General features: G+C 37.4%; 1 protein-coding gene across 2 annotated transcripts in view; it reads right to left on the bottom strand.

Moving 5' to 3' along the window:
• MPHOSPH8 (M-phase phosphoprotein 8) overlaps positions 1–16,105 on the bottom strand; it is a 55,694-nt gene that overhangs the window by 26,641 nt on the left and 12,948 nt on the right. For both annotated transcript variants that reach the window (XM_090273719.1, XM_090273720.1), the window contains exons 2-3: positions 5,783–5,938; positions 380–1,225 (exon numbers count right to left, since the gene is read on the bottom strand). In XM_090273719.1, the coding sequence (XP_090129845.1) occupies positions 380–1,225; positions 5,783–5,938 (1,002 nt within the window). The remainder of the gene's footprint in view (positions 1–379; positions 1,226–5,782; positions 5,939–16,105) is intronic.

Genomic DNA, 16,105 nt, shown 5'->3' with positions numbered 1-16,105 from the left:
GCCATAAATATATTTGTCTCCCTTGAAAATGATTTCCTTAAGAAAAATCTACAAAACTTAGAATAATGATGAAAAAATTACTGTTTTTATAGCCCTTGATAAATACTGCATGTATTAAGGCTTTTATACATCTATGAAAATTTTCATAATGTAGAAAATGTTTCCATTTTGAAAACCCATATAAAACTTTTTATAATAAGGTGATAAACTACTATATTTTTGTAAGAAAAGACTTAACGGGGGAAAAACAACTTACAGTTCTAGTGTTTTCTCATTATTTGTGAAACTCTGACCACTCAAGAGTACTAACTGGATAGGAACATTCCTTATTCTGTAAGATTTTAACACATAGTCCCGCAACCAACTCCCCAGTACTCACTTCCTTGGCCAAGTCAGTGAATAGGAGGCCCCTCTCTTCCTCACCCAGCCTTGAGCTCCTCTGCATCTGGGAAGATGCATGTGTCAGATTATCTGACTCAGTGGTACTTCTGCTTTTGTCTTGATTCCTTTGCTTTTTATGTGCATTTTTCCTCTCTAAAGAAAGGTTCTTGTTTTCCAGCTTTTTACTCTCTTTAAGTTCCTCAGCCTTCCTGGGTTTCTTTTTGTTTCTCTTTCCTCTGACATCTGCATCCTCATCAGCACTTCCAGAGCCATCCAGCTGTTTATCTAGGACAGCGTCTTGAGCTCCGTCTGGCCCTGCTTTGTCTTTTCCACTTTTAACCTTCAGTTTCTCTTCTCTGTTGTCAGACTGTAAATCTTCACTGTCCCCCTCCTGAAAGGGAGGGTCATTAAGTACACCTGATTCAGATTCCAGCTGAGATTCAACACATTTCTCTTTTTTTGTTTTTCTGTTTTCTTTGGAATCTTCTTTTATTTTACTCTTTAAGTCTCTTATTTCACCCTTTTTAACTTTCTTTAATTCTTTAGTTTCTTTTATATCATCTTTTTTGGATTTTTTGGATTCCTTTAATTCCTCTTTGGCTTCGGAAATTCTTTTCTTTGTCCTTAAATCAAAAAATGAAATTTCAGAGCTCTCCAGGTCTGGCTTGGATTTCTCTTTTAGTTTACAAGTCTTTGCTTTTTTCTTCTTCAGATCATCTGGGCTTTTCTCTTCTCTTTGCCTTAACTTTTTCTTTTTCTTTTTTGGAGAAGTATCTTCTCTTGTCTCACTTTGCTGATCACTATCAGAGTTTGCCTCAAATATGTCGTTATTTAAGGATAGTCTCTATGAAACAGAAAAGGTTTAAATACTCATTAACACAGTAATTTGAAAAGTTTTGAAAAGTAGTACTAATGGTATCTGATAGAAATACTTTTTCTCCCCTAGAAGTTTTTCAACTCCTTAAAATTACTTACCTAAACAGAAGTTGTTTAGTATTACCCATATCTCCAATTTAGCAAATAGGTATTAGTGACGATGAGCTTCAATTTAAGAAAGCAGATAAACACATACGAGATGGAGGAACACAAACTGTTTGCATTGCTGAAGGTCCCAAACTAAAGCAGTAGTGAACTTAACAGTCTTATGTATGGTGGTGGTGGTGGTGTTGGGGTTGTACATGCTTTGAACTACAAAATTCCCCAAAGCTCCAAGTAACTAACTTATATAGACTTTCTTGGTTGTCAAAAAAAAAAAAAAAGGTAGTTACCAATCCACACACAAAGGTTTTTTTAAGAGTATTTTTGGCTCCTAGATGTCCATAAACTTAATGTTAAACTTCACTGCTGTATATGGAATGAGCAAAGATGGCACCCAAATCTCACCTCTGCAACTGATTTATTATATACAGTTGATCCGTGAACACCAGAGGAGTTAGGGGCACCGATCCCTGTACACTTGAAAATCTGAGTATAACTTTGAAACCCCCAAAACTTTACACCTGTGGCTTGGTATCTGTGGGGACTGGTTTCAGGACCCCCACCAACCATGGATACAAAGCTCCATGGATGTGCAAGTCCCTAATATAAAATGGCATAGATCAATATAAACATAGTGGACCCTCACATCCAAACTCCCACAGATGAATCCCCAAATGAGAAACTTGAGAATACAAAGGGCTGGGCCGGTGGTATATTTACTGAAAAAAAATCTGCATATAAGTGGACTGGTGCAGTACAAACCCATATTATTTAAGGATCAATTGTACTTCAAATGAGATATGGAGGGACAGGGAAGCAGGGAGAAAATAGATACTAATTAACAAATAAATGAACCTATGTATCAAATCAATAATATAACCACAGAGAAGAAAAACAAAAGGATTAATTCAAGTAATTTTAATACTAAACACCCCCAGTGAATCTTGTAAGTACAAAAACTCTGCATATAAATTTGGAATTTTACAGTAAGATGGGTGTAGCAAATATGAAGCTAATTTCTAATCACTGTAGTACTGAGAAGTCAGTACAAGTAAAGTTGACGGGAACCAGTGTTCTCAGAGCATCAAAACAGAGCGAGAATGATGACCAATGAGAATGGAAGGAAGCCCCTGTAGTGATGAACTGAACAAACACACTTTTCCTTTAGCTCTGTCTACTAAAAGGGCTTAGAAGTAATTGTACCCTAGTAGCAGTAAGTACATCTTGGTTTCTAAACCTTTTCCCCCTCTAGAGATCCAGGCTACAGCAGAAAACTGGAACACCTTCTGCCAGAAAGCAAGGATGTGCTCAAAACTGACAAGAGAGTATCAAAAGGACACAGGAGCTGTGTCCAATGGTTTTGGAACCATTTTAGCATTACGGTGAGTAAAATCAGTAATGGACATAACACACTGACAAAAGAGTCCACGAGTGTACTGACATTAAGCGAGAGGGAGGAGCTGCCCTTTATAGACACAGACTGAAAAATACAGAATGAAAGAATTAGAAAAATCAGTACTTTGCAACCACCACAGTAATAACCAATTGAGTCAACAATCATGCAAGTATTTTAAATTCATGGGGTGAGAGGTTGCTGGGGAACAAGAGATTCTCACAAATTCAAAGGTTACTTATTATTAGATTATTTATTATCAGGTTACTTTTTATTTTAAAAGTAAAAAGGTATTTTTAAAAAGGGAGATAAATGGGCCTTGCTATCACAGAATTTATAATCAGCAATAAGTCAGAAAAATGACATATCTTGATGTATGTATCCCTGTGGGGGAACATACCGAAGGCAACTAATTGATGCTACTCTCTCACATCATTGTGCCCCCTACCCCCCACCGCTGAAATCAATACAAAACCTCTTCAGGTTAGGATTAAAAAAAAAAAATTATTTTTTAATCAGCAAAAAGATAAAAAGCTATCCAAATGCTAAATGCAGAAGTATTTTAATAAGCAAATATCATTTCTGCATCATGTATATTTTTAGGCAAACAGCATTAACAACCATTTCTGGGTTATTTTCAGAAAACATTTCTAACTTCTTTTTATGCTTTCTAAGTCCTAAGCAAGCGGTGCTCCTAGAATTAAGAAAAAGTGACAAATCAAATATTCTTACAGCTATTATTGTGGTAAAACCTCTCCATAAGACAAAAACTTTGGTGACTGGGAAATATCATGATTTTCATAGGCAGCACATATGCTGCTTGAATGAACACAAAGAGATGAACGAAGCAATTTTCTCCTACTGATACTAGTTATTTACAGTCAAGGAATCACAAAAGTTTATAAATGGCAAAAGTAGCACGTCAGGAACCAGTTGCATTTTTGCCATATGCCTGTTCACTTGGCACCACCTCAAAAAGTCATAGCAATGTAAATACTGGAATACTTTATAATGAGAATCCATGAGAAAGCTGACCTGATATAGGAATTGAGATTTTAGTCTCATAAAGATTCAAAATGTTAGTTGTCCCTGGAATTTAAAACTACTTAGGAAATAAGAAAGAGGGCTTACAAAAGATCTTTAAAGTGGAGAGGTATCTTTCTAAAATTAGGACAAGAATTTTTAAGTTTAAGACTATGCCTCAAACACACCAGTCATCATCAATCATTTTAAACCAATAAAGAGAGTTGCTGTTGGGTTTCACTGGAAGCTTGGTAAAGGGAAATAAAGAGATAAGAAAGTCAGATTTCTCTAAGACAACACTTCATGGGAAAGGTTTCAGCAAGATTTTACTAATAAGGCAGGAAATTGAGAAATATACCTTAGGAAGACTTCAATCACAAAGTCTAAATTTTGGGAGTAATATGAACCAAATCGCTTATTAAAACACGTGCACTTGTGGGAGTTTTGAGGGAAAGAAATTGGGAAGGAAGGAGGAGGAACCCACCCTAGAAAAGTGAAGTATAACTATAGCAAAAATAATTGGGGAAAAAGTTTCTCCTATAAGTTGAACTCACTTTGTAAAGGGTTTCCTTTACAAACATTTTTAAAGTACTAAACATTTTGCTTAGTCATTTAAAACTGTAAGGCCCTGCCATGAAAGCATAATTTTGAAACACTGATATTCTACTCCTCTAAGTCAATTTCAAGCTACAGCCCAAACCAAAAGGCAACTACGTACAGGTTAAGAGTGCAGTTGCCTGGCTCTATCTTTACTAACCACTGACTGCACCTGGCCTAGTTTCTTATCTGAGCCTCAGTTTCTCATCTTAATCCATATAAAATGCTGAACCTGTATCTGTACATAAGTACAAGTGTTCAGTAAATAAAACCTGCCTCTAATTTTGCTGTTATTACAACACTAAACATAGTTAAAACTGGGCCCTAATATTTTTAGTCATTTAAAAAAATACTAAGTATTTTTAAAAATGTGGTGGAAAACTCAAATTGTAGGAAGAGAAGAGATGAATATTCAGTCCTTAAAATAAAAACTTCAATAGGAATCTATTTCTTGTGAGCAATTTTCATTATACAGTTCTAAGTTCAAGTAATTCTGCTAGTATTTAAAAAATATATATTTCTATGAAAATGAAAACTGAAAAGAAGTTGAATAAGAGTTGGTCCAGTTTATAAATAGAAGCTATAAATGAAATTTACATTGTAAAGTAAATTTGGAAATTCTTCCAAGATTCATAAAGTCAATTCAATTATTTGTGGAATAAGAGAACCAAGGATAAAACAGTACACAAATCCATACAAGAAAACCCTTAAACCAAATTTGTGTGTTAGTTTTAACCTTATCCCTCCCTAGCCCATCATCAAACCTATTTCCAAATAGCTGAGAAAATTTAATTTCTGTGTGTTCCTTCAATCTTGTCATCCTTCCTTACCACCAGAAAGAGCTACAAAAAGCAACAAAGTAGCTAAAACTTGAATTGGGAATAGAAGAGAAAAGACAAAAGACCTGGATAATCAGATCTGTGAATAATCTAAAATGGATTAAAATTTATCATTATATAAAATGATCTAAAAATTTAATTAGCACAAAAATCAGACATAAGAAATATGTTAATAATGCAAATTAAATATAAAAGTCTGCACTATATCTGTAGTAGTAATGTGAACGGCACACAAAATATTCCTGAGGTATACAGAAACAAGATGCTCACATCATGGACAGTTCATACATGTCTTTTCCACTACATCATTTATCTTACTCTTACGTTAAAGAAAAATATTAACACATCCAATCTATACTTTCTCATGAACTGCAATCACAGATTAGCTGCAGAAAGAAGAGTTTGGCAAAACTCAATGAAAGCATTGTGTGAGAACTAACTGGTTAAACAGAATTGGCAATAGGAATAGTATGTATTTTACTATTATTTGTAAATTCTTTACTACATTCTCCACACCAGTAAAACTTATAAACTTATTGTACTAAAAAAAGTATGACATGAAACACAATACCTGAATATCTTTCTTGACTGGTTTTGCTTTGTTATCCACAACTTTCTTCCTGAATTCAAGAAGAACTTCTTTACAGTCCTCAAGATGAACCTCAGGCTCCCAGGTATCATCATCTGATGTGTATCCTTTCCATCGAACTTTGTAAAGGATTTTACCCTGTTATTTAAATTAAAAACAGGCAGATAAAGGATATTACTGACTTGATCAAATTTCCAAAACAATGCAATTGCTGAGAACATAGGAACAAACGAAGTGGAGATTAATATCATTACAAAGTATGTTCGTATCCAGATGTGGCTAAAGAAAAACCCAAGAGCACACCAAAAGCAAAAACAAACAAGTGGGACTACATTAAACTAAGAAGCTTCTGTACAGCAAAGGAAATAAGCAACAGAATGAAAAGGCAGCCTAGTGAATGAAAGAAAATATTTCCAAATTATGTAAGGAGCTAACATACAAAATACAGTATCCCCTCACTTATTGCAGTTATTACGTTCTAGAACCCCTTTGATAGCTGAAAACCCGCAAAGTAGGAACCTTACATTTATTTTAGTATTTATATATATTTTAAGGCTTTATAAACTCTTCTCACACACTTGTAAACCATCCCCAGCCCCTTATTAACCTTTCTCATTCCCTTATTAACCTTTTCCACACTTTTAGAAACACTACTTATGTTCTTAAACATATTCTACACTCTTAAACCTACATAACTTTAACAACATACGTATACAGCACCGCAAAATCCCACGATATAGTGAAAAATCTGCGATAAATAATTAAATATAATATTTTCAAAAATCCCGCGATACAGTGAGGCCACAATAAGTGAACTGTGATATAGAAAGGGACTACTGTACATCAAAATCTCACACAGCTCAATAGCAAAAACCCAAACAATCTGATTAAAAAATGGGCAGAAATTCTAAAAAGACATTTATCCAAAGAACATATTAAATGGCCAAAGGGTACATGAAAAGGTGTCCAAGATCGCTAATCATCAGAGAAATACAAATAAAAACCACAGAGATATTACCTCACACCCATCAGAATGGCTGTTATCAATAAGGACAAAAATAACAAGTGTTGGTGAGGATGTTGAAAAAAGAAAACCTTGTGCACTGTTAGTTGGAATGTCAATTGGTGCAGCCACTATGGAAAACAGCATGGATGGTCCTCAAAAGTTAAAAATAGAACATATGATCCAGCAATCTTACTCCTGGGTATTTATTTGAAAAATATAAAAACATTAACTTAAAATGATATCTGAACTCCAATGTTTACTGCAGCATTATTCACAATAGCCAAGATATGAAAGCAACCTTGGTGTCCATCAACAGATGAAGAAAATGTGGTGTGTGTACACGCACACACAAAGGAATATTATTCAGCCATAAAAAAAAAAAAATGAATGAAATCGGGCAGAACACAGGCAGTTGCTGACCTTAGCCTGCACCTCCTGGAAGGCCCCAGAGCCAGTGAACCAGTAGACAGCTTTCAGACCACATTGGAGCACCACCACCTAAACACCTCCAAAAGCAACACACTCAAGAGATGGACTCAGCAGGTACCAGAGCCCTGCTGAAGTCAGTCCTGCGGAGTGGGCCTCTGCACAGCTGATCCTCCATGGTGGTTGGAGGTTGGTGGTCAGTGGTCACAGTCAGTTCTTGCAGCTGACTGGCCTGGATAAATCTCTCAATTTGATGTGCCAACAGTATTCAAGGCCAGGCTCACTACAAGAAGATGGTGTACAATGCACACATGGTGAGCATTCTTCAAGCCCACAGCTTAGGTGATAGGAGAGGCTGTGCCACTGGACCCTACAAGACAACTGCTACATTAGGCCACTCTAAAAAGCTTTGAAGATGTAGCTCTACCAAATACATAGAAACAAACACAGGGAGGATGCCAAACTGAGCTGCTAGGCAGCTCAAAACAATGAGACAAAAGAACTCTAGTGAACAGATTTTTGCATGGATCCTTCCTGTTTACCATACTTAATTCTTATGTGCTAAAGTGACAATGCTAAGGTTCCTTTCCCCAAGCAGGTTTTCCTATCTGAATCTCTTTAAGAGGGGAAGGGGCAGGTAAAAACAAACAAACAAACAAATAACCCCTCACCCCCCCCAAAACAAGACACTTCCTGAGTTTGCTGAGCTTTAATTGTTTTCAACTCAAAGTAATCTGCATGTCAGAGTGGCACATTCCCAGGAGAATCAATCCTGGCCCCCATAGTTTCTATATACCTGCAAAACACAATCCAAACAGAAAACAAAGAAAACAATTCAACTTACACTAGCATCTAAAAAATAAATAGTTTTAACCAAGGAGGCAAAAGACTTGTACATTAAAACTAGAAAACACTGCTGAAAGAAATTAAAGACACAATAAATGGAAAGCCATCTAGCTCTGCCTGGGTTGCTCAGTTGGTTGCAGCAGCATCCTGTACACCAAAAGGTTGCAGATTTGATCTCCGGTAGGGACATATCTGGGGTGGGGTGGGAGCAACCAATAGATGTTTCTCTCTCAAATCAATAAACATATCCTTGGGTGAGGATTAAGAAAAAAGAAGAAGAAAGCAAGCCATTTGTGTTCCTAGACAGGAAGACAATATCTTTAAGTCAAAATTACCAAAGTGATTTACAGATTTACCACAATCCCTATCAAAATTCTGTTCGCAAAAAAGAGAAAATCCAATCCTCAAATTCCTATGGAATTTCAAAAAACCTTCAATAGCCAAAACAATATTGAAACATAACAAAGTCAGAGGACTCACATTTCTTGATTTAAAACTTATTGCAAAGCTGTGGTAATCACATGCAGTGCTGTACTGGCATAAGGATATAGAGTCCAGAAATAAACCCAAGCATGTATAACCAATTGATTTTTGATAAGAATGCCAAGTACAATCAACAGAAAAACAGATTGTGCCAGGACAAGTGGATTTCTACATGCAAAAGACAGGTTGAAACCGGACATTAAGAAATCAGGCACTGCCTTGGCTGGTGTGCTTCAGTAAATTGAGCACGAGCCTGCAAACCAAAGGGTTGCTGGTTCGATTCCCCGTCAGGGCACATGCCTGGGTTGTGGGCCAGGTCTCCAGTTGGGGGCGTGCAAGAGGCAATCACACTTTGATGTTTCTCTTTCTCTCTCCCTTCCCCTTTCTCTAAAAATAAATAAATAAATAATTTTAAAAAAGAAAAAAGAAACTGGATACTAACCAATGTTTTACAGTATCCTACAGAAAACCACAGGAGGCTGCTCTGGGTCCCTCCACAAGAGCAAGCCAAATCAGCCAACAGCCCCTGAAGAGTCCAACTAACCTGAGTCTGCACAGTTAGCAGATGAATGACCCAAGGTGAACTTGAGAACTCAGCAGAATAAAAATTCACGCTACCACGTTAACATGGAAATACCTGGTCCCTCAAGACCTATGACTGCATAACTGAGTGGAACAACAAATTGATGTTTCTCTCCCCCTTTCTCTCTCTTTCTAAAAATCAAGAAATACAAAGTTTTTTTTTTTAAATGAAATACAAATAAGCAGACCCATTTCTGAAGTGAGAGGTATCTAATAAAACTGTTACCCAGCACAAAAGAAAACCAGACTCCACTAGGAATGTTTATCTCCAATCAACCAGACCCTGCCTCATTAGAATTCCTTTGTGCCTTTTCTCACCCTTCCCCAGATCTTAAATAGCTAAGTTCCAAAATTATCCAATCAGACCCTCACAAATCAGAATTTATGACCATATACAATCTCTACTTACTCTTACCTTTTAAAACTTGTCTCAAGGTTTTGTTCAGGAAGACAGATTTGAGCTTTGTCTCCTGCCTCCTTGATTGGCTGCCTTACAATAAATTCCTTTTCTTTGAAGATCACTGCCTGGGCAGAGGACCTGAACAGAACCTGTCCCAAAAAAGACATACGAACGGCAAACAAATATATGAAAAAACATTAAACCTCACTAGCTATTAGGGAGATGCAAATAAAAACTACCATGAGATACCACCTCACACCTGTTAGGATTTCTATTATCAATAAGTGATAACAAGAGTTGGAGAAGTTGTGGAAAAAAGAGAACCCTCATTCACTGCTAGTGGGAATGTAGACTGGTACAGCCACTATGGAAAACTGTCTCACGGTTCCTCAAAAAATTAAGAACAGAGTTACCATATGACCTAGCAATCCCTTTTCTGTGTATCTACCCGAAAAACTAAACATATATGTACCCCTATGTTCACTGCAGCGTTAGTCATGGTGACCAAAGTATGGAGACAACCGAAGTATCCTTGAATAGAGGACTGGATAAAGAATGTGGTCCATATACACAATGGAATAGTCCTCAGCCATAAGAAAAGACGACATGGATGGACTTTGAGAATATTATGCTAAGTGAGATATCAGTCAGAAAAAACTAAGAACCCTATGATTTCACTCATATGTGGAATATAAAACTGAAATTCATGGACACAGACAGAAATGTGGTGGCTGCAAGAGGGAATGAAATGGGGGTCCTAATATATGGTGATGGAAGATGGTTTGACTTTAGGTGGTGAGCACACAGTGCAATATACAGATCTAGTGTCATAGAAATGCACACTTAAAACCTATATGATCTTATTAACCAATGTCCCCGCAATAAATTTAATTTAAAAAACACAACAAAAAATAAACCACAAGATACTACTACCTCACACCTACTAGATGACTAACAAAATAAAGAAAAATATGCAAAATAACTTACGTTAGTGAGGATGTAGAGATATTAGAACCTTCTAACATTGCTGGTGGGAATGTAAAATGCTGCAGCTGCTGTGGAAAACATTTGGTAATTCCCCAAAAGTTAAACACAAGTACTGCATGACCTAGCCAATTCCACATCTAAGTATATACCCCCAAGTATTGAAAACAGCGACTTAAACAGATATTTGTACACCCAAACTCAGTGCAGCACTGTTCACAATGGCCAAAAAGTAGGAACCCAAGTGTCCAATGATGGATGAATAGACAAAATGTGGTCCATCCATACAATGGAATGTTATTCAGTTTTAAAAGCGGAGAAAATCCTGACATATGTTACATCATAGATAAACCTTAAAAACGTTAGCTAGCCCTGACTGGTGCGGCTCACCAGTTGGTTAAGCATCGTCCCACAAGGGAAAAGGTCACCGGTTTGATTTCTGGTCAGGGCACATGCCTGGGTTGCAGGCCTGGTCTCTGGCTGGGGCAATTGCAAGAGGCAACCGATTGATGTTTCTCTCCCACATCAATGTTTCTCTCCCTCTCTTTCTCACTCCCTTACCCTCTCTCTAAAAACAAACAAATAAATAAATAAATAAAAATTATAAAAAAAAATTAAGCTAGGTGAAATAACCCAGTCATAGAAGAACAAATATAATATGAGTCCACTTATATGAGGTAAATTCATAGAGACAGATAGTAGAACAGTGGTTGCCAGGGGGAGTGAGGAGGAGGAATGGGGAGTTATTGTTGAACAGGGACAGAGTCTCAGTTTGGGAAGTTTAGAAGTTCTGGAGATGGACAGTAGCAGTGGCTGAATATCGATGTGAATGTACCTAATGACACTGAACTGTACACTTAAATGTGGTTAAAATGGCAAATTTTAAGATACATATATAAAACTACAAAACATTTTTTTTTGTTACCTGTTGTGACCTTTGTCCATTTTCTTGTGCATTTATAAGTTTTTCTTTTTAAATTGTTATGGCTATTCAATCTTTGTCATATACATTCCACATTTTTGCTTCTTGAGATTTCTGGGTTTTTTGTTTTTCTGTTCAACACCCAATCTCACTGAGGAGTAAGAACATACTCGGGAAACAGTTCCCACAGGAACTGCAGAGAAATGTTTTAGCTACACACACTTGTGGAGGAAAAGGAGCCATATACTAAAACCATCAAGCTCAGGGGAGGCCTGCATGGTGGCCTTATAATCTCAGACCTAAAGTAACCACACAGAAGGGTCTGAAATTAAAACCTCCTACCTAACCCTGGCTAGTGTGGCTCAGTTGGTTAGAGCATTATCCTGTGCGCCAAAAGTTGTGGGTTTGATCCAGTTGAGGTGCATAAGGGATACAATCAATTGATGCTTCTCTCTCACATCGGTATTACTCTCTCTCAAATCAATAAACATACTCTCAAGTGAGGATTAAAAAAAAAAGTTACGTCGTTATAAGATGGAATGCAGGAATATGCTAATTTATTCAATAATAGGGCATGCAAACTAATGATCCTTACTTGTGGGCTAGACTATTTTTGTGTGTGCAAATAATGTTCATAAATTTGTTACACAATGTAGCTTTGCAAAACCACTACTTACTTTCAAATAAGCTAGGGAAAAAAAGTATATATAGGAAAAAGATAAAGCCAGTATTAGTAACTGGGGATCTGGATGAAGATCTAAGGAAGATTCTATGTAATTCTTATGACTTCTCTCATTAAAAAAAGGCAGTCAGCCCTTGCTGGTGTGGTTCCGTGGACTGAGTGCAGGCCTGCAAACCAAAGGGCTGCTGTTTCGATTCCTAATCAGGGTATATGCCTAGGTTGCAAGCCAGGTCCCAGTTGGGGTGCATGAGAAGCAACCACACATTGATGTTTCTCTCCCTTTCTTTTTCTCTTCCCCTCTAAAAATAAATAAATAAATAAATAATCTTTAAAAAATAATAAAAAATTTCAAAAGGCCGTCAAAACACTAATAACCTTTGCCCTGACTGGTGCAGCTCAGTGGGTTGGGTGTTGTCTGGCAAAGCAAAAAGTCACAGGTTCAATTCCTGGTCAGGGAACATGTCTGGGTTGTAGGCCAGGTCCCTGGATGAGGCATGTGAGACGCCACAGATCGATCCATATTTCTCTCACACATCAATGTTTCTCTTTCTGCCTTCCCTTCCCTCTTTCTAAAAATAAATACATAAAATCTCAAAAAAAAACAACACCCCACTAATAAACCTTTACTTGTACACTGCATGTACAGTTTATAAATTGAGTGTTAGTTATCAATTAAATTTGGTCTAGTCAATGAGAATGAGGATATTAACCACCATTCTTGAGTATTAAAGAGCACATCTCAATTCTACCACCAGGGTTAATTTACTGATGCTTGTTATCTGCCTTTATTTCTGCATTTTTATTTCATACATTCACTCAACAAACTGTCAGGAACCTTTTATGAACCCCCTAAATTAAATGTTCTTTCATAGGAGTTATGTAGATCCAAATATTGCCCAGGGCTTTGCCATACATTAAGAAACTTCATTATAGCCCTGGAATTTACTAACTTATCTTCAAAATTCCAGAAATACTCCATATTCTTGGTAGCTAAGTTTTTTATTAGCTTAATCACTGAGCCAATCTAAAAGGCAGCAGACAGTCCTATCCTCCTAATTCGTATACTAGAAAATTAGTTAAAACTTTTTTTTAAAGACTTTATTTATTTGCTTATAGGAATAGGGGAAGGGAGGGAGAAAGAGGGAGAGAAACATTGACATGTGATAAATACATTAATTAGTTGCCTCTCGCATGCCCCCAACTGGGGACCTGGCCAGTAACCCAGATATGTGTCCTGACTGGGAATCAAACCAGTGACCTTTCGGTTTGTAGGCTGGCACTCAATCCACTAAGCCACACCAGCCAGGGCAGTTAAAACTTTTTGTAAGTCCTGGACAGGTAGTTCAGTTGGTAAGAGTGCCATGGTTGTTGGTTCAATCCCCAGGCAGGATGCATATAAGAATCAACCAATGAATGCATAAGTAACTGGAATAACAAGTTGATGTGTTCCTCTCTCAAGGATGTGTTTCAAGGATGGTGGCCCGAGGGTATTATAAACATGAAACATTTAAAAGAGCACAACCATCATTAAGCATTTCAATAGACTTCAACTGTGTTAATAATAGAAATAAAAATACCTCTTCTATTTTAGTACTGCTTTAAACCCCCAAAACAACACGCCATTAAAAAAAGAAAGAGTAATCAATAACATAAGGAATATAAGGTAGAAAGAGTCTCCTGCAAATTACTCTGAAATTATTTTCCCATATTGCCACAGTTTCACGTTTCTAAGTGATTAATAGCTTATTTGCTAATAGGGAGCTGTATTAATAGGTTTAAAATATTTAATGTAAAATAATATATGAATATGCCAAATACAGTCAAACATTCTGTTAAAGCACATGAAACATTTACTAATGCTCTCAGATGTTTGAAATTAAGCAATATATTTGATACATAATTTCTGGAAAAAGGAAAATCTTTTTTATCTGAATGAAGACAGACGTACCACAAAACATAATGAGAGCTGAAGCTAAACTAAATTAGAGGGTAATTTATTTTCTTAAAGGCACATAATTTAAAAAGAAGAGAGGCTGAAAAACAATGAGCAATGTAAATAAAAAACAAATATATAATCTAATGTAAACAAAGGGTTACATCACCACCAACTCTGGTTTATTCTATGAACAAAGTTGATTTATTTTTTATTTCCATATTTACTTTTTTTATTGTTGACACTATTACAGATGTCCCCATCATTCCCCCTTTGCTCACTTCTACCTAGGCCCCACCTCCATTCCTTCCAGCCATCACCACACTGTTGTCCATTTCTATAGGTTACGCATATATTAGGGGGAACACACAAAAAAAACCCCATGAATTTGTTTATAAGTATTGTGTATTCATTCTTATATGTTTAAATTCCAGTCACCTTCAAGGTACTCTCCATTTGATGCAATACACCTATCAAGATGTTTTTTCCACTGCTCAAAAGTTTTTGAACTATTGATTTTGATGCCTTTTAGTGCTTCTGTCATTTTTGTTTCACCTCTTCCACATCAGAAAATCATTTCCCTTTGAGGACTTTTTTCATTCAGGGAAACAAAAAAGTTGCTTGGGTTGAGATTGGGTGAATAGGGAGGGTGAGGTATGGGAGCCATGCCCTTTTTGGACAAAAACCGCTGAACACTCAGCATGGTATGGGCAGGTATGATCGTAAATCGGCCATCATGAAATGGGCAGATGCATTGAGGCTTCAAAAGAAATTCACTGAAGCAGAACACAGCCTCTTAAAACAATGCCAGCTAGTACACTAATACAGATGGGTCCTAAAACACTCACCTAGCATGGGAAGTCTATACTACAAGGAGCCCAACCTCCAGAAGACAATTCTGTGTTGTTGTTTTTTCAATTGGGTCCCCCCTCATATGTTCTTTGGCTAATTCCTTCACCTTCTTTCATCCAGCTTCCCTCTTCCGCCTGACAGTTGTCAGTCTGTTCCATGTGTCCATCCTGTTTCTATTTTGTTCATCAGTTTATTTTGTTCATTAGGTTCCACATATAATTGAGATTATATAATATTTGTTGCCCTGGCTGGTTTAGCTCAGTGGATTGAGCGTCGGCCTGCGAGCTAAGTGTCGCTGGTTCGATCTTCCAGTCAGGGTACATCAGAGAAGGAAAACTCTGACTCCAAAAAACCTCCGCTGCCTTGCGGCATACCTCTTCAGGGGAAAGGCTAAGGGAGTAAACCCCGACAGAAAATCCGGAGCCGGAGTCCCTAAGGCGGTTTGACGTTGTAGTCAACACCGGCAACTCCTGCGGCGCACCTGAAGCCAAGCTGTATTGACTCCGTCTTTCCCTTGGACCCTTCAGCTGCGAAGAGAGGGGGGGTCTGCTGCATGGGCAACAGCAGACACTCCATATTACCCTACCCAGGCTCTGTAGCTTCAGCGTCATCGCAAGATGTCGATTCAACACGGGAGGAGACAGATACTATGTCACTCCTGAGTCGGACTGCACAGCCATTCTCGGCGGTGCAGATAGACTCTTAAGAAGCTACACCATCGTCTCTCGAGACGGACGGCTGCCGACGACGATAATATTTGTGCTTTTCTGACTTATTTCACTCAGCATAATAATCTCTAGATTCATCCATGCTGTCATAAAAGGTAAGATTTACTTCTTTTTTATAGCTGTATTGTGTAAATGCACCAGTTTTTTAATTCACTCACTTACTGATGGGCAATTGGGCTCTTTCCATATCTTGGCTATTATAAATCATGCTGCTATGGACATAGGGGTGCGTACATTCTTTCAAATTGGTGTTTCAGGACTTAGGGTATATTCCCACCAGTGGGATCACTGAGACAAAAGGCAGTTCCATTTTTAATTTTTTGAGAAAACTCCATACTGTTTGCCACTGTGGTCGCAACACTCGGCATTCCCACCAATAATATGCTAGGGCTCCCTTTTCTCGACACCCTCACCAGCACTTGTTTGTTCAATAATTCTTGCAAGTGTGAGGTGCATCTTAT

The sequence above is a fragment of the Furipterus horrens genome, unplaced genomic scaffold (genome assembly GCF_987537825.1).
Source record: "Furipterus horrens unplaced genomic scaffold, mFurHor1.1.pri manual_scaffold_4, whole genome shotgun sequence".
Taxonomy (NCBI): Eukaryota; Metazoa; Chordata; class Mammalia; order Chiroptera; family Furipteridae; genus Furipterus; species Furipterus horrens.
The sequence above is the reverse complement of the archived record's forward strand: the minus strand, read 5'-3'. Positions and strand labels throughout refer to the sequence as shown.